Source organism: Ctenopharyngodon idella, chromosome 3, assembly GCF_019924925.1.
Source record: "Ctenopharyngodon idella isolate HZGC_01 chromosome 3, HZGC01, whole genome shotgun sequence".
Lineage (NCBI taxonomy): Eukaryota > Metazoa > Chordata > Actinopteri > Cypriniformes > Xenocyprididae > Ctenopharyngodon > Ctenopharyngodon idella.
This window is the reverse complement of record NC_067222.1, coordinates 21393779-21413614: the sequence shown is the minus strand read 5'-3', so window position 1 is coordinate 21413614 and position 19836 is coordinate 21393779. Positions and strand designations below refer to the sequence as shown.

Sequence of the window (19836 nt, the reverse complement as noted above, 5' to 3'; positions counted from 1 at the left end):
CTTACGGCTCATATATTATTCTTTCATGCAGTTACATTTTTCTGGGTTACATTTTTCTGGGTCTTGAAAGAGTCTGCGTTTGTGATATATTCCTTTCTTCCTTTCCCGCAAAACACTTGCTCTGTCTGCTCGCCACACCTAACACAAACTGATATTATGTGTTAAAATGTGAGGAGTGTTTTTGTTGTTTTACTTCATTCTGTTGACTATAAGCAGGGCCGTTTCTAGCCTTTTTGGAACCCTAGGCGAGATCCCTATTGAAACCCCCCACCCCCCCGCAATATGTTATGTTATAAGCTATAAGTATTATTATTCAGTAATACACAGTTACCACTTTTATGCACATCCATGTTCAAATGAAGTAACTGGTAACTACAAGGACTTAAAACAAATTGACCTTGGCATATCTGAGCATATGTTTACTATTTAAAAGTGGACACGCCTAGACTTAATTGCTGCAAAAGTGTCAATAATGTCATCATAGCACATCTGCCTGGAAACATCCCTGTTTATGCTCATACAATCAGACATGGCATTGCCACATACCATTTTAAACCCTTTTGAAACTATTATATATATATCTAAAGCTGTAAACAAGACGAAAACACATACAGATAGGACTGAGGCTTGCCTCTGATGCTTCTCTTCCTACAGTAGCATGTGCCTTGTGATTCTCCAAAAATTTGTTGAGTGCACCTGTCATGATTGTTTGAATATAAAACTCTCCAGCATAAACAAACAGATTCTCATAATCTTGCTACACACCCAAATCACTGTCTGTGACTTCAACTGCACTATTACAGCATAAAGAAATGCATTTATTTTATGTTTTTAAGTTATTTCTTGATATGCACTGAATTCATGTAAAACTAATTTTTATTTATTTTTTTATTTTTTTCTGTTGAAACTATGTTCGTTTGGCAGGTCCACACTGGTTGTCAAACTTGTCATAATACTATCACTTGGTCAATTTACAAACCCAATTCCAAAAAAGTTGGGACACTGTACAAATTGTGAATAAAAAAGGAATGCAATGATGTGGAAGTTTCAAATTTCAAGATTTTATTCAGAATACAACATAGATGACATATCAAATGTATCATTTTAAGGGAAAAATAAGTTGATTTTAAATTTCATGGCATCAACACATCTCAAAAAAGTTGGGACAAAGCCATGTTTACCACTGTGTGGCATCCCCTCTTCTTTTTATAACAGTCTGCAAACGTCTGGGGACTGAGGAGACAAGTTGCTCAAGTTTAGGAATAGGAATGTTGTCCCATTCTTGTCTAATACAGGCTTCTAGTTGCTCAACTGTCTTAGGTCTTCTTTGTCGCATCTTCCTCTTTATGATGCGCCAAATGTTTTCTATGGGTGAAACATCTGGACTGCAGGCTGGCCATTTCAGTACCCGGATCCTTCTTCTACGCAGCCATGATGTTGTAATTGATGCAGTATGTGGTCTGGCATTGTCATGTTGGAAAATGCAAGGTCTTCCCTGAAAGAGACGACGTCTGGATGGGAGCATATGTTGTTCTAGAACTTGGATATACCTTTCAGCATTGATGGTGCCTTTCCAGATGTGTAAGCTGCCCATGCCACACGCACTCATGCAACCCCATACCATCAGAGATGCAGGCTTCTGAACTGAGCGCTGATAACAACTTGGGTTGTCCTTGTCCTCTTTAGTCCGGATGACATGGCATCCCAGTTTTCCAAAAAGAACTTCAAATTTTGATTCGTCTGACCACAGAACAGTTTTCCATTTTGCCACAGTCCATTTTAAATGAGCCTTGGCCCAGAGAAAACGCCTGCGCTTCTGGATCATGTTTAGATATGGCTTCTTTTTTGACCTATAGAGTTTTAGCTGGCAAATTGGTCCTCTAGCTGTTCCTTATATGTACATTTAACTTTTCCGGCCTCTTATTGCTACCTGTCCCAACTTTTTTGGAATGTGTAGCTCTCATGAAATCCAAAATGAGCCAATATTTGGCATGACATTTCAAAATGTCTCACTTTCAACATTTGATATGTTATCCATATTCTATTGTGAATAAAATATAAGTTTATGAGATTTGTAAATTATTGCATTCCTTTTTTATTCACAATTTGTACAGTGTCCCAACTTTTTTGGAATCGGCTTTGTACACTAAACAGCCATCTCTGATAATGATTTTTTTATTCAACTTTACTATGCTATAATATTCCGCTGCTGAAATGAGCATGACGTGGTAAATCCGTCCCGTGCTAATATGCAGTGTCATGTTTTGCTCGTGATGATGGAGCGACTAGCTTGTAGTAGAACAGAACAATTAACCACTTAGTAACATACCTGTATATTTCGCTTTCTTTTTCTCATCCTCTTTTTTATCTTTACGATACTGAGCCCCTGATGGCTTTGACCTTTTCATGATGATGAAACTAAAACATTTAATCCAGGTAAGCACGGATGACGACGTCCCCTGCCGCCTTCTACATCTCATTTCTCTATTCTCTTCCTAACAGCAGCGGCCACTATCACCAGGGAGACTTGTCACTCAGATAATCGCAAGTTATCATAATGCCTCGAAATGGCAAACGTACGAAACAATAATAATAATAATAAAATATATATATAAAAAATCTCTTGGTGCGGCGGGGGCTCTCACTGGCGCCCCCCAGCTGTTTGCGCCCTAGTCGACCGCCTAGTTTGCCTATGCCTAGAAACGCTGCTGACTATAATTAACACTGCGCCTACATGTCTACTAACTCTCATTAGTGTGTTAGTAGAGTATGAGTAGATTGTAGGGTTAGGGATAGAATAAGTTGACATGTAGTTGCAAAGTCATTCACTGTCAGTAGAATGTGGAGCATCACAATAAACAGTTATCAGATATTAAGCAGTCTACTAATACTCTAATGAGAGTTAGTTGACTTGGAGTTGCAAAGTTACTTATAGTCAACAGAATTCAAAAATGGTCCCTTTTTTATTTATTTTTTAATTGTCTTTCCTTGTAAAGATTTTTGAACTGGTAAGGGATCAGGTGGGCGTTGGCAGATCTACTGAAAGGTGTGGTTTATGTGGAGCAAGGAAAAGACTAGACCTTGTTTGTGTGTACATACTCGTCTGTGCATAAAAGAGAGAGGGAACTAGAAAAACAGACAGCAAGGTGAGTACATTAATTATTAGTAATTCCAATTTCAAAGTCGTTTTTCTGATGTATTGTTTTCTTTCAGTTTTGTCATTCAAATTCTACAATAACAGTCCAGGAAGCAACTTTCAGTTTTGTTCCTGTGTCAGAGTGAGTGGCCTGTACTGTTACTGCACCGTAGAGTAGTACAAAATGTTTGGAAAAAAAGACAATACAGGTAATCTTACTGTAAAAAAAAAAATAGTGTACAAATTAATTAAACTATTTTTATTGTGGAAAAAAATACATTTTATTTAATTAGACTGTCTCTGATTATTAGAGAGAATCAGAGACATTCCACTTGTAACAATATGAATGGGAAAAAATTGTAACTTAAAGGATCTAGTAATTAAATAGTGTTAATATTTGAATCATACTGAGCATAACATCTGTTTCCTGATTCCTGTAATTTTCAATATTCATGATCACAAAAATCAGATGTAAAAGAAGGCATTTGAATCTCAAATTATCCAGTGCGTTCAACAGCTGACACGAGCGGACTGAAATTGTATATTTGGTCAAAGTCCTTTTCAGACACACAATACAAAGAAACACCTGCAAACAGACAGGAGTTTTGATAGCACATGATAGTGCTTGTAAAACTATAAATGTTGATATTTTCTAAAAAGTGTTTAAAGGTAGGCTACTACTGTATGTGAACAAGTTGTAACTGCATTACAATGAGTCACTGAAGGTTTGGCTGGATGTCTGTAATATAATATAATGAAGATATAACATAAATGATAATTTGAGCAGAATTGCCAAATTTATTGGTATAATTCACAAATTTAATAATGCACAATCTGTTCTCTTTTGCAGAATCAACCATATTAAAAAAAACTCACTATGGACTATGGATTTTTCACAGATGAAAAGTTATTTGAAGTTTTCTGCCAAAACAAGACAAAAATATCTACAATAGAAAAGCCGCAGATGTTTCTTCGCCATCTCAAAGACAACACACTCATTACAGATGAGCTTTATGTAAGATGATTGTAATTTTAACTGTAAAAGACTGCTATAGTAAAAACCTGTTAATTGGTTAACAGTAGTTTCCTTACTAATAGAGCAGAAAAGCGTTGTTGGATTTACTGTTTTTTAAATTACAGTCTTAAATTTTAAAATGTACGATTTTTGTAAATATGTTTACATTCTGGCAACCAGCTGCCTGTTGTTGTTGTTTTCATAAAAATTACAGGATTTTTTTACAGTGTTGATCTTAACATTATAAGGAGCCCCAAAAGGGACATGGTGAAGAAAAAAAATATGAGATGGGAGGAAAAATTATTTGGCAATGCTTTTGCGTTCTCTCGCAAATAATTTGCGTTCCCCTGAGAAACTTTGCGTTCACTCGCGAAGAACGCAAACGTTTTTGGGAGGGAATGCAAAGGTTTTGTGAGTGAATGCACAGTTTTTTGGGGGAACGCAAACATTTTGCAAGCGAACGTAAAGTTTCTCGGGGGAACGTAAAACATTTGCAAGGGAACACAAAAGCATTGACTTAATATTTTACCTCCCATCTCATATTTTTTTCCCACCACCATGTCACCTTAGGGGCTCCGTATTTCAAACCAATATTATGTCAATATAAAAAAAACAAAAAGATTTAATATTTAATATTTTTCTTCTCTTTTTTTTTTTTTTTTAAGCAAAAGCTTCAGAAAGGTAGTGATGATAATGGTGTGTATGATGCATTGGAGTATATTCACAACCGTGGAGCGAAGAAGGTTAGAAAGTTCTGGAGATGCGTGGACCAGGAGCACATTTTACAGCGTTACCCCCAACTCTCTGAAATCACTACAACTCTGAAGAACTGTGAGAAATCATCTGTTTAGCTATCCGTCTGTCTGTCTGTGACTTATCACATTGAGGTCAGCAGCATTGTTGATTTATTTCCTAATTCTTGCTTTTAATTCCTCAGCTCTTAAGAGAGAGCAAGACCGAAAAATAAGAGAAAGAGAGATTAAAAAGAGGAGGATAGAGAGCAGCTCTGTGAGTAACCAAGCTGGTATGTCATCACAAAGCACTAACAGCCAGAAGAAGAAAGCTGAACATGTGAAGAGAGGTGAGAATCAGTTAACTGATTGATTAGTCTGTCTTTTTGTCTAAAGTAGTTTGAGGTCTGCTACCATACTGTTTTGTACTTTTAAAGATTCTTCAGATCTTAAGGGTTCTCCAGACTCTACCACAGAATCAGAGTCATTTCCCCACCCATCCTTACGTACGTAAAGCACCTTTTTTGTGTAGAATTACATTTGCTGGACATTATAGTGTCTGATTTTTTTTCATTTTAATCATTTTAATTGTGGTTTTTATGCTCATTACCCAAGAGGAAGAAGTGAATCTCTGGGACAAGCCTAAACACAAGAGATGGCTTCCTGTCACATGTGGGAACAAAAAGGCCTTACTGGACAGAGTCGAACTGTATAACAGTAAGTTACTCTCAATGTTTAAATGTTTTAAAGCAGCATCACCTTCTGACTCACGGCACTCTCTGAACATTATAGCAATAAAGAGTCCTGCATGTATCCTCTTTTGTGTTTCAAAATTAGCATACATTTTGTTCGTTGTCTTTCGTTTTTGCATGTGTTCACAATTTCCTTGTATGACAGCCTGGACAAAAATTGTGTCTGCGCAATTTGGGATGTTTCATTGCGTTAAAACAATTGAATCCAAGCACAACTATGCAATATGCTTACAAAATCCTTAACTTTTTTTTTAATAATATTTGAATAAAAGGTCAAGTTTTACTAGACCTGGGCTGGATTTCCTGACAAAGTTGTCTCGCTACGATGACTCTTAAGGTATACCTAAAGTTATACCTTGAGGTCGCTTAAGGTATACCTTCTTAAAGGGTTAGTTCACCCAAAAATGAAATTTCTGTAAGAATAAACTTTATTGTTTCATACACAATGTGTATCTGATATGAATAAAACATTTAGTCAAATTGTATAATTGAAATAATTATTATTGCAGCTTCCATAGTCATATGGAATTTAAATTTAACAAACTATAAATGTCTTAAGGACAAGACTAAACGGACAAGATCGCAGCTGACATTCAAATGGATTTTTTTATTACGAACATAGGACTGACCTGAAGGAAAATGCTAAATTTGAATGCAGGTAACACACTCAGTCACTCGATATCTCTCTCCCACAATATTCTTCTAAATAATGAAGTAAGCTTCAATGAACAAAATCAATAGAGAACTAACATATGTTTACGTTGCTAAGAGTGGTTGCTAAGACAGAAGCAGCAACATACACACTCAGTGGCACAGCGATACTTGTAATGCGGTCAACTGTATGTTTTCGGGAATTTTACAACGGCTTTGAACGCGGCTCAACCAATCAGAAAACAAGGGCTGGAACTATCTGTTTTATAAAATAATCCTAATGTGGTTAAAAACACTGAATAGTTGTGATAAATGACAAGAGCCGAGTGCATGTGGCTTAGTACCAAAGCCCTTTGTATTTAGCAATGATGCACTTAAAGGGTTAGTTCACCCCAAAATGAAAATAATGTCATTTATTACTCGCCCGTCGTTCTACACCCGTAAGACCTTCGTTCATCTTCGGAACACAAATTAAGATATTGTTGATGAAATCCGATGGCTCAGTGAGGCCTCTATTGAGAGCAAAGCCATTCAAACTCTCAAGGTCCAAAAAAAAATATTTTTGAAACAGTTCATGTGAGTTCAGTGGTTCTATCTTAATATTATAAAGCAACAATATCTATATGGGCCGATTTCAAAACACTGCTTCATGAAGCTTCGGAGCATTATGAATCTTTTGTTTCGAATCAGTGGTTCGGATCTCCTATCAAACGGCTAAACTGCTGAAATCATGTGACTTTGGCACTCCGATTCACTGATTCGATTTGTAAAGCTCTGAAGCAGTGTTTTGAAATCGGCCCATATAGATATTGTTGAACAGTCTTTAATTTGTTTTGTTGGCGCACAAAAAGTATTTTGTCGCTTTATAATACTAAGATAGAACCACTGAACTCACATGAACTGTTTCAAATCTGTTTTTAGTATACCTTTATGGACTCTGAGAGTTTGAATGGCTTTGCTCTCAATAGAGGCCTCACTGAGCCATCAGATTTCATCAACAATATCTTAATTTGTGTTCCGAACATGAACAAAGGTCTTACGGGTGTAGAACGACATGAGGGTGAGTAATTAATGACATTATTTTCATTTTTGGGTTAACTAACCCTTTAACGTTCTATTCACGCCGGTGTGATCGTACGCATCAAAGGGTTAAAATCAACCCTGTTTCGAGGGTGGAAGGGGGACAAATTGAAATAGAAGGGGCACAAATCAGATCTCAGGGGGCAATGCCCCATTTTGCCCCTCATGGCGCTGGGCCTGAGTTGGACCAACAAGATCTAAAAGCTGCTGAATTTGCTGCTGTGGCTCTGTATTTATGCCATAGTTTGACCAAACTCCCTACCACACTTATTCCCTTTAAATAGATTCATATGCCTTTACTGCCTAATGGTTTGCCAGCTGATGTAGTATATATCTTTATATAATATAATTAAAAAGCTAACAACCATCAGTGTAATGACAATTTTATTCTTTGCATGAAAAAACTTAAATGAACCTAAATGAATACTGGTTTATCACAACTTCAGAATTATAGGTGTAAAGAAGCTTTTTGCACAGTGATGGCCACTAGTGGAGTGAACTGCCAACAGTGATAAAGTATAGCTAAGAGTGGTCCAGACCAACCTTATGTACGAAATGATTTACAGAATGTATACTTAACTAAGAGCGTTTCGGGAAACACGTATTAACGGCATATTGTTACAATGTGTTCTGTTGACTTTCAGTTTCTTGTGTAGTCTATGCCAGGCCAGACCAATATACAGCCATTTTTTTATTATTATTATTTCTGAAATTACTTACTGTCTAATTTATATGAAACTGATTTATACTATCTATTTATACTTACACATACCTACCACATACACATAATGCATCAAAATTTACTTCTATTCTCAGGAAAAAGGGATTGCATTAAACATGACGGAGAAATGATCTCCCCTCTACAATTTGAGCAAAGGGGTGGAAAAGAATCAAGCAAGTGCTGGAAAACAAGTATATTATGCCAAGGCAAACCCCTCAAGAGTCTCATGGAGGTGAGAACAGGAAGAAATCAGCACATTAGCTAATGTGTCTCAGTACTTCAATACATTTAGTCAAAATATGAAACTGTATCCTTACAATTCTGTGACTTAAATTATCTTCTTTAAAAAAAATACTTTATTTTCCCTGTGCTTTTTCTTCAGATGGAAATTTTGAAGATACCTAAAGTTAACGGAAAATTTACCCTTCGTAAATGATATGCCATGCATCATTTATTCAGCATTTTCTGTGACTCAATATACTGAGCTCATAAATCGGCTAATTTTGTACCACTTTCAATAAAGTCAGTCAATGAATGGGGTGTTGTAGTGTTGTCTTGCCTATTAAATTATATTGTTACCTTTACATGAAGAGGGCAGCGCTGTTTTATACGAAGCTCAGAAAGTGAAGGCGAGTTATAAATACAGTATCATACAGTATGTGTTCAGACTACTACGCACAGCATAACAGATAGGCTAGAGTGAGATAAAGACAGCAATATATGACTCATGTCTGATTATAATATCAAAGGGTACTAAATGAGAGCTTCCCTCTGACAGTGCACTTTGCTATACTTTGTTTTATTGTATTGAATATTTCAAAATATTGTATACTGTACTGTTAAAGTACGGTTAATTGATAAATATTACCTAAATACAATTGCTCTTTACATTAGGTGTCCCATACAGAAATTGGGCACTTGTTTCTGGCTGTTTATCATAAAAATGATAAATAGAAAGCAGGCAATAGAGGAGGGCAATCATTCTAACCAGCACCGTAGGCCAAAAATACCAAAAATATCAGTGAAGGCAAACCAAGAAGCAGCTTTCAGTTTCGTTTCTGTGAAAGTGGGAGGAGAAGTTTTGCACCACAAACAACTCAACATGGAGGAACCCGTTCGCTTCCTGCTGTTCAAATAATGCAGATGATACGACAGCCTCCTTCATGAAATGATTATTTCAGAGCGTTCCAGTATCTGACTGGCTGAGTGAAAACAGCATAAAGGACAGCAAGGGATAAAAAGAGGAGGATGAAGAAACAAAGCTGTAAGAAGAGACAAGAGATGGAGTTGTCGTCCCTCTGCAAACCCAAGAAGAAGAAACAAGCCAAGAGACAAAACTGCCCCAGTGAGTCCAAAGTATTTTTACTAACAAAATGACAGAACAGCGATGAATATGAAGTAATGAACACGTATGTTCTTTAAAATATGAAGAGGTGCACATTTAAATCTTCTAATGCATTTTTTTCACTGAACTGATTTAATTGTACTTGTTTCAGAGTCGTCTGCAAGACACAAAAACTCTCAAAATAAATCTCAACTTCCTGTTACATGTGGTCATAAAAAGGGCGTCTTGCATTTGAAGAAATATAATAACAGTAGGTGCAGAAACGTTTCTATATGTTAAAGAATTCAGTAGTTTATTAGGAACTAAGCTGTTGAATGTCTCAAATAACATCCAGAAGCTCTAAATCTAGTCATCTCAATAGTGTTTGAATAAACTGTTTTTCTGTCCTTAGAACAGAAGTGCATCTTCAGTGAAGGCCAGTGGTTCAAGCCCACTGAGTTTGAGAGGTTTGGGATGAAGGACAGGAACAAAAAATGGAGAACCAGCATCCTTTGCAAAGGCATTACTCTCCAGAAACTCATAGAGGTGCATAAGACCGGTTTTAATAATTAATCAATACTAACAGTTTCAACTAATGCTCTTGAGTGCAATTATAATTAGCATTTAAAAAAAAAAAAAAAAACATGGCCTTGGTGATTGGTGAGTTGGAACTCATTTGATAAATTGAAGTTAAATACCAGTTCCTTGATATAAAAAATGACACAGTGAACATAACACCAATGATGACATATTTAAATATGTTAATGACATATTCTAACTTTGTGTGCTATTTTCTATTCATAGGATGGCTTTCTTTTACCTAAAAGCTTTCAGAAAAGCAAGGTTCAGGATTCACAGGTTGGGCTGCTTTTGGATGCTTTTCAGATTTGATGGAGGAATTAACCTTTCTAGACTGAAGCTTTCAAATGTGACTTCAAGGGTTAGTTCACCCAAAAATAAAAAATTCTGTCATTAATTACTCACTCTCATATCATTCCACACCCATAAGACCTTCGTTCATCTTCTGAACACAAATTAAGATATTTTTGATAAAATCCGATGGCTCAGTGAGGCCTACATTGACAGCAAGATTGCCCAGAAAGAAACTAAAGACGTATTTAAAACAGTTCATGTGAGTACAGTGGTTCAACCTTAATGTTATGAAGCAACGAGAATACTTTTTGTGCGCAAAAAAACAAAATAATGACTTTATTCAACAATATCTAGTGATGGGCGATTTTAAAACACTGCTTCATGAAGCTTTGAAGCTTTATGAATCTTTAGTTTCTAATCAGTGGTTCGGAGCGTGTATCAAACTGCCCCCAGTGGTGAAACTCTTATGACGTAACAAAGCCTCATTTACTGAAATCACGTGACTTTGGCACTCCGAACCGCTGAATCGAAACAAAAGATTTGTAAAGCTTTGAAGCTTCATGAAGCAGTGTTTTGAAATCGCCCATCACTAGATATTGTTGAATAAAGTCGTTATTTTGTTTTTTTTGGCGCACAAAACTATTGTACCACTGTAGTCACATGAACTAAATATCTTAATTTGTGTTCTGAAGATGAACGAAGGTCTTACGGGTGTGGAACGACATAAGGGTGAGTAATTAATGACAATTTTCATTTTTGGGTGAACTAACCCTTTAAGTTAAGAATGACCAAGATGTTCATCAAAATTTATTTTATGTTTTGCAGAAGAAAAAAAGCCCCGTGGGTTTGGAAAAAAAGGGTGAGTAATTTTTTTTAAATAGAAAATAAATATTCCTTTAAATAATATCTTACAACAGTTATTCAGAAATATATTTAATAAATTATTATGTTTGTGTTTGTGCATTTGTATTCTTTGAATCAGATAAGATCAATGACAATCAAGATAATGATGACGATGATGATGATGATGATGATACTGTTGACATGAGCAAATTTGAAGGTTCAACCCTACCTGTTACCTGTGGTTCTGACTCTGGCATCCTACACAAATGTCGCTTTGCCAAAGGTGTGTGAGTGGGAATGCTTTCGTAATAATTATTATGAATATTAATATATTGTCAGTGTTTTACATTTCTAACTATAAAATCTGAAGTGTTTCTTAAGATAAGTTATCATTTTTTCTCTTACATATTGATGATGAATATAAATACAGTGCTTGACTGCAGTGGTACAAGACTATTCACTCAGTTTTGTATTTATCCCAGGGCGTTGTGGGAGATGCATAAGAACAGAGAACTTCTGGCTGAGCCCTGAGGATTTCATCAAATTGAACAAACCAGATGGATCATGGAGGAAAGATATTGTGTCCCATGGAATGCCTCTTGGGAAACTTATAACGGTAAGAGAAAATGTTAAATAGGAAAAAAAGAACATTTAACAATCTGATTTAAATGGAGAAATTCAGAGAAACAAACAGTGGCTTTCATTCCTCATGCAAAGCTATTTTATGGCTTCAGAAGACTTAATACGTAATACAGAAAACAAAGCATAGTGACTACTTTTTAATCTTTTTGAAGCTTGAGAGTAGTCATGTAGGCCAGTGGTTCTCAACTAGTTTGACCACAGCACCCACATTTTCAATGGTCATTAACAAACAGAAAATGTAATGATATCACTAACACAGATGAATAAACAGAATAAGGTAAGACTATTAAATAGCAGTCCCAAACTAGTTTTTATTAATGCAATAAAGTTAGTAAGTTAGTAAATGATTATTGTTTTTGTTGTTTTGACCCAAACATAGCCCTGACGTCTAGGTTAAAATGACATGTAACCAAATTCAAGGTTGTTTTGGCTAGAAGTGAGTAAATCATAGCCGGACTATATCGGGTCAATAGTTAACCAAGACAAAAAATGAAAGCTATTGCTTGCTGGGAACCTACTAAAAAACCTCAGACTACGGTTAGGTGTGAGTGGCACAAAGAAAAAACATAAGAAAGGTCTTCAAAAACTTGTTGACCACCCCTCATACCCTGCGGAATATACAACTATACAGAGGTCCAGAAATGGATACTGAAAATGTCAAGGTCAAAGTGACAGAGATCTGCAAAGGAGTGGTACCTGACCTTGCAGAAAAAATGAGTGAGGTGGTGGATGTAGCTCACAGATTAGGCAAGCCAGTGTCGGGTCGAGCAAGTGTCGGGTCGGGTTTTGCATTCTTTTCTACAAAGAATGCAAAAGTGACTTAATTTTCGTTTTTTGCCCTGAGGATTTTAATTTTAGGAAAAACAATTGAGGTTGAGGTGAGAAAAATAAATGGAGGTGAGATGTGGTTAGCTCATGGCTCAAATCACTCAGGTGGAGTTAGAGTTTTGTCGAATAATTTCCAAAGAAAATGTGTGTGGAGCAAGGGCAACTCTAAAGGTCATCGGATAATACTACTGATTGATGTAATGATTGAAAATGCATTATTGTTAATGTTTAAGGGTGATTTTTGAAAGATGCAAACACATTGAAATTAGGTGAAATTGAAAAGCGTCAACTCTACCATGAGAAATAACCCTGATGCTAAATGAATCATTGTTGGAGACTTTATTTGGTCGTGAATGGTTCCATGGACAGATGCCATCCGAAAGCAAACAGTGAATCCAATCTTTTACATTTAAGTTACAGTCTTGACTTGATTGATATTTGTAGTTTAAAAAAACCCTCAAATTAGCAGTTTACTTGGAGCAACAAAAATTTCTCATTACAGTCACATATTGACCATTGGTTGGTTTCTTCAGACTTAGAACCTTTTATTTTAGATATATTGCCTGCTCCTTTTACTGAGTATACAGTTATTAGTCTTAAAGTTGCATTATGCATAAGAAACATAGAATTATTAGAGGATATTGGAAGCTCAATAATTCACTGCTAAATTATGAAGACTTGAAATCTGAGTTTTCCATAATCATTGGATCTCTGCAGTTAATAATGGTGAATTTGGTTAACAATGGGAACATGGTTGTTAGGACCTATGGTATATAAAAAAAATAAATAAATAAAAAAAAGCTATTAAAAGAAGGGCAGACTTAATTGAAATTTCAATTAATAATTTAATAGAGAGATGAACTTTCACTATTGATGATTAGGCCTCTTTGAATAAACTCCAAAACTGAACTTAACAAAAAGACCTTCGTTCATCTTCAGAACACAAAGTGAGATATTTTTCATAAAATCTGATGGCTCAGTGAGGCCTGCATTAACAGCCAGACAATTAACACTTTCAGATGCCCAGAGAGGTACTAAAGACATATTTAAAACAGTTCATGTGACTACAGTGGTTCAACCTTAATGTTATGAAGCGATGAGAATAGTTTTTGTGTGCCAAAAAACAAAATAACGACTTTATTCAACAATATCTAGTGATAAGCGATTTCAAAACACTGCTTCATGAAGCTTTGAAGCTTTACGAATCTTTTGTTTCCGAATCAGTGGTTCGGAACGTGTATCAAACTGCCAAAGTCACGTGATTTCAGTAAATGAGGCTTCATTACGTCATAAGTGTTTCGAAATGTTTCGAAATTTCAATGGTTCATGTGACTTTGGCAGTTTGATACACGCACCGAACCACAGATTCAAAACAAAAGATTTGTAAAGCTTCAAAGTTTCGTGAAGCAGTGTTTTGAAATCGCCCATCACTAGATTGAATAAAGTCATTTTTTTGGTGCACAAAAAGTATTCTCGTCACTTCATAACATTAAGGTTGAACCTCTGTAGTCACATGCACTGTTTTAAATATAACTTTAGTACCTTTCTGGGCATCTGAAAGTGTTAATTATCTTGCTGTCAATAGAGGCCTCACTGAGCCATCGGATTATATCAAAAATATCTTAATTTGTGTTCTGAAGATGAACGAAGGTCTTACGGGTGTGGAACGACATGAGGGTGAGTAATTAATGACAGAAATTTCATTTTTGGGTGAAGTAACCCTTTAAGAGGAGCAACATCCCTAAAAACCCAACTTTAGTTGGGGAGGGGGATATACAAAGTGGAAGGTTAACTGATGGACCTAACACAGCTTTGTTTGCCTAGCATCAACCCTTAAAGCCAGCCAAAGGGGAGATATGTTTCAAATAAAAGCAGGCAGTTCAGAGGGCAAGACCGAAAGCATCAATGAAAAAGTTTTTCACTTTCTCCCTGATGTCAGCCAGGTTCTACCACAGATACCTCTCTGCATACAGTTAAGCAATGGAAAGAGAGCTGAAGCAAAATACAGGAAAGCAAAAAGTTATGGCATTGTTTGAAATTCAGCAGATCAGCAGCCTTGAGTAAACCATCAGTTTCTTGTTTCTAATGCACCCATATTTAAAAGGGGTAGGGATACTGATCAAATAATGAGAATAATGAGACTAATTGATATGTATCAAATAATGAGACTAACGGCCAGACTTACTAACAGCTTGTGCCAGTGCAAACCCTCTTCTGGCGTTGAAAAACTACCATCAGGATTTTAACTAAGGACACGCAGTGCAAAATTAGCACTGAAAAGGTGTGGACAGGGTTATTTTTGCGGCTGACCTTATTGCATATGCATTTGTAGGAGTTTGGGAGGAGAGTATTTAAATGAATCATGCAAGGTGACTTACTAAAGTTTGTGCTCATCAATTTATTGGTATTTGCGCCATTATTTACCATTTAAAAAGCATGTCTTAAACCAGATGCTAATTTGCGCAGCTCTTGTTACATTGTGTTGGTCATTACGGAAATGATCCGGCTGCATCTGTGTTCTTTAATTTGCCCGTCATCACTAGATCATGCGCAAAACTTTCTACTCCCATCTGTGCTTTTCTGGAATTATGCTATTTTGCCCTGTTTAGTAAATCTGGCCATAAGTTTGATACTTGCATGTCTCGCCCATTTGAACAAAACTGTCCTGATGCAATTTGTGGAGGCTCCCGTTGATCTTTGCTGAAGTTGTCTTGATGAGAGAGAACCAGTTTGAGTCAGAGGATATTTGATGAATAGAAAAAGAGGGCCACAGCCTTACACAAAGACTTCTAACTCAGAATCGTCTTAACATTGGACTTCCTCCAAATTATGACATGAAGAATTTTTGTAATGATGTAACCTGCAAAAAGAATCACCACTAGACGGTCAGTTTGTCTGGATTGCTGTCTGTGGTCGAGTGTTTTTGTAGTATAAACAATACTGATGTTTTCACATACTTTCCAGAAAGGCGTTTTGGAACCACATACAGTCAACTGTGATTGTGAGATGTGCCAAGAACTGGATCAATACCTAGTAAGACATAATCACTTGCAATTACACAGTCATGTCCAAACATCAGCATGACCATCGAAATTCATCACAACTTCAAAAAATTTGAAATTATTTCTAAAATGTGCTTTAAAATGGTACAGTTTCATTTCTTTATGAACTCTTGTCCCAGCAGAATGATGACGTGTGTTTCGTGTGTGACTCTGGGGGAGATCTTGTGTGTTGTGACGAATGTCCACGAGCTTTTCATTCACACTGTCATCTACCAGCTGCAGACGGAGACTCACCTGGGTGAGAGAGAGAGAAAACCTTTACCTGGTTTAGACAAACTAAACATTTGACTTTGTGTAATATTGTGTGTTTTGTCTGTACAGAAGCAAGTGGAGCTGCACATTCTGTGTGATGAAGAATACGAAAGATTCCAGTCAAAAGACCCAACAGGAAGTTTTAAGCAGTCCAGTCTCTCAATACACACTGGTAAGGTTTGTGCAAAACTTTTTGTCCTTACAATGAAAGTCAATGGGTTCCTAAGTAACATTTATTTTACTGTATAGATGAAAAATTTCAACTTTTTATGTGAACTAACACTTACAGGTATGTTTGTTTCTTTTTTCTCTTTCAGCACTGCCAGTGTTTGCTGTTACACTTGCTACATGAGAACACGACTGACCCCTGCACCAATGTAAATATCATCTTTAGCAGCTTCATCTGTCTGTTTTAGATTATTTAATGCTGGGAGGTAAATATACATGCATGTGACGTCTCCACTGCTGGTGTTTAGGTTCCAGGACACAGTGAAAACATTTGTGGTCCCATGATGCTGGGCAGAGTGAAGCTGAACCTGGAAAATAATGATTATCAAACAGTGCGAGAGTTTATCTCGGATATTGAATACGTTTTTCACCACTGCACATCCAACAGGGTGAGTTTCACTCGGGCTTGCAATTTATGTAATGACAGGAGTCTTACAAATTTGCATATTGTCCTATTTACATTGACTGAATTCTGCATTTTCTTTCTTTCTCTTCTCTGTAGGACAGTGACTTCAGTAGAATGACCTCTAGGCTGAAGGAAATGTTTGAAACCATCTTTAAGCTCATATAGGACTGAAACGACAAGCCCACATTATCAACAACTCAGGCAATAAAAAACTGTCAACAATTTTTTGTTGTTGTTGTTTGATCTCATATGGCCCGTTTTAAGGGCCTGCAATAATGCGATTTGACGAGTGGGGCGTCAATGATGCAATCCCAGATGCAATTCAACAGAAGAAGACACTAGTGATGGAAGAAATAAAGGGTGCTTCTCAATTCTTATTTGTGCATCCTCGTTTCCTTTCCTCGCTTCCTTTCCTCGCGTCTTAGCTCCACCCCTTCAGGATGCAAGGGAAGGACACAAGGAAAAGACGCGAGGATGGAGGAATTGAATCAAGTGAAATGATATCCTCGCTCCCTTTATCGTCACTTCAAAGCGTCATCAGCTGCACTCGAGGGATCTACCCATATGTTGTTAAAGTTTGGTTATTTAAAAAAATTATAATAAATATTAATAAAGCAAGATGTCCCATTGAGATATAAAGTTTATTTAAACTGCAAAAGTAAAGAATACATTTAAATTATTGTGACAGATATGAAGGGGGAGGAGAATTTATACATGCGTCAGGTTTCTCGATGAGAAAGACTTCCACAAAGGATACACCTGTGTATCCTCGCTCATGACTCCTTAGGAAGCTTCCTCACTCCTTGTTCCTCGGAGGGATATTGAGAAGCACCCAAAGTATTTTGAAACTTTTGAAGCCAAAGCATTTCGATCGCTCCTTGGTGGCTGGCTGCAGTATAGATCATAAACCCGCTCTCTCCATGTAGGCTAGTAATTGAATGGGACGCGAGCCAAACTAAAAAAAAATCCAATTACACTTCAAATAATTTCTTTTTTACAGTTTATGATACACATTTATAAACCACGGATCCTTAAAAAGTCTTAAAGTATTAAATTAGATCTTTAAAATTTAAGGCCATAAAAGTCTTATTTTTACTTATGAGAAGTCTTAAGTTTTAGATGACACTTTGACTAAAGACATATCTAAATAATCTACCAAATTAAAACTATCTAATCAGCGTACATATTATTTTTATTATTCTCTCTTTGTGGATTTGCTTGTTCACGTGACAATTCGCGGCATTTACGACAGCGTATTATGTACTCTCTCCTGCACACGAAAGGAAGAGAGAAGCAAAAGAAAATGGGCCATGTAAATTCAGTTGTATGTTCATTCTTTTGTTGCGTTGGGGCGGTTGTGCGATATGTCTCATCTGTGATGACATATAGCCTAGTTCATTGGCTCTCAAACCTGTCCTGGGGACTCCCCACTACTGCACATTTTGCATGTCTCCCTCATCTAACATACCCAATTCAACTCTTGCAGTCTCTACTAATTAGCTGATAACTTGACTCAGGTGTGTTAGATGAGGGCAACGTGCAAAATGTGCAGCGGTGGGGGGTCCCCAGGACAGGTTTGAGAACTACTGTCCTAGTATGGCAGGGCTTTGAGGGATGGGCAGCCTTCGACTTCCATCCAATGGTTGCAGGCGGGCACAGGTGTGCGGCCACAGCTTCATCCAGTGGAGGCAGCTTTTCATATCCCTTCTGTTCAGTGCCATCAACAGAGGTGAGAGCGTGTGAAGCAGACGAGCGAAGGCAGGCAGAATAGGGGGTGCGCCATGATTTCATGAGTTCCTTGTGGACCTCGGGAAAGAAGGGCGCGGTCCTTTGGGGAGGGGCCTGGCAGAGTCCTGGCAGGAACCACTCGTCTAAGCAGCTGCGTGTGGGTTCTTCAGGCGCAGACCACTCCAAACCGAGCTCCTCGACGGCTTTAGATAGGACACGGATGAGCTCGGAGTCTATCGAAGCCCTGGCGTTGATCGGCTCAAGAGACGGCAAGGGGGCAGGGTCGTGAGCTGAGCCCATCCAATCCTCGGCGTCCGAAGCTGCTAGGGACCCAATGCGTCTAAAGCCCAGGATACACTGCACGATTTTTGGCTGTCCCAGACGAAAGATTGCCATCGTGAAACAATCGTGGCGATTTCTGTAATTGTGGCTTTTAATCGGTGGTCCTATGTCATACAGTGAGAGAGGCTCAAAGACGGCTGTTTTCCTGGTCTTGCGACCAAAGATAGCCTACAACCATTTTCTGACAGTGTCAGAAATTCAGCATGATCATCGCACAGTGTGTTTGCTGCGACAACCTAGGTCTACTGACCAGCCAATAAAAATGCGACATGAAAAAAGCCTACGAGTCAATAGGTGTCATCATCGTACAGTTTACATGCGTGTCGTACCCAAGTTTAAAAGATCCATGTCGCACAGTGTGATTTGTAATGATTTTATAGGATTGCTAAAATCGTGCAGTATATCCCGGGCTTTAGCCTAAACGGCTTATGACGCAGTACTCGTTCCATACCTAAGGGAACCGAGGTTACGTTAGTAACCGAGTACGTTATTGTTTTAACGATGTGCGAGCTGACATCAAGTGTGTCACTCACGATTAGCCTACTGCGTGATGTAGGTATGCAGTTATATGGCCTCAAAATTGAAGATAGGCCTACGGGTATTTTTGCCCAGATGAGTTTTTATTTTATTACATATAAACGTTTACAATATCAAAAGTTTTCCCCAAATATCAGCACGATTGCAAATGTGTTATTTATTTTATACAACAGTTAAATGAACAAAAGGTTAAGGCTTTAAACCCTGGCATGCACTTATCACTCTTTATTTATTGTAACATGGCAGCAGTTTTTCTTTTAAAAAAAGGGTGCCTGATTGTAAAGCAGTTGCTCCGGTTATTTGAATTATAGATTCATAAACTATACAAGATGTAAAAATGAAACAAACAAACAAATAAAAGCACAGCAATGAGTTTAGAAAAAAATTCTAAGGTTTCAAAGCCTCAGAAGTTTACAATTTGAATCGATCTGTCATGTTTTTTGCATCCGTTAGCCACAATATTTCAATGTCTGCTTATTTATTTAAGTGTAGACAAAGCTTCATGTTCGTTCTTGATGCGCTCCCTCTGTGTGAAAAATCGATCGATAAACGGATATGCTTAACGAAGTGGGTTTAAACTCGCAGTCGCTGCACCACGTATTAATGAGGCGCGTGCACGCGAAGGGGAGTACGATATGCAGTGTTGCCAAGTCCGCGGAATTGAGCTACTTTTACACTGTTGCCA

General features: G+C 37.3%; 1 protein-coding gene across 2 annotated transcripts; it reads left to right on the top strand.

The window, feature by feature from the left end:
• The first annotated feature begins 9144 nt into the window (after positions 1 to 9144).
• LOC127508473 (nuclear body protein SP140-like protein) lies at positions 9145 to 16768 on the top strand. Of its 2 annotated transcripts, none has more exons than XM_051886451.1 (13): positions 9145 to 9431; positions 9583 to 9681; positions 9823 to 9956; positions 10215 to 10268; positions 11109 to 11142; positions 11266 to 11409; positions 11609 to 11742; positions 15561 to 15629; positions 15781 to 15896; positions 15983 to 16082; positions 16228 to 16287; positions 16387 to 16527; positions 16641 to 16768. In XM_051886451.1, exons 1-13 carry the CDS (start codon positions 9335 to 9337, stop codon positions 16707 to 16709), a joined length of 1251 nt encoding a protein of 416 aa, XP_051742411.1. In that variant the 5' UTR covers positions 9145 to 9334; the 3' UTR covers positions 16710 to 16768. The 2 variants fall into 2 exon arrangements, with proteins under 2 accessions (XP_051742411.1, XP_051742410.1); XM_051886450.1 differs by having other exon boundaries at positions 9146 to 9431; positions 15778 to 15896; positions 15980 to 16082.
• The last annotated feature ends 3068 nt before the right edge of the window (positions 16769 to 19836 follow it).

Excerpts from the sequence above, each read along its gene's own strand:
- LOC127508473 (XM_051886450.1), top strand. The coding sequence starts at position 9,335 with ATGAAGAAACAAAGCTGTAAGAAGAGACAAGAGATGGAGTTGTCGTCC. Across the intron at positions 9,682-9,822 it reads TTTGAAGAAATATAATAACA|AACAGAAGTGCATCTTCAGT; the intron begins GTAGGTGCAGAA and ends TTCTGTCCTTAG. Across the intron at positions 9,957-10,214 it reads CTCTCCAGAAACTCATAGAG|GATGGCTTTCTTTTACCTAA; the intron begins GTGCATAAGACC and ends TTCTATTCATAG.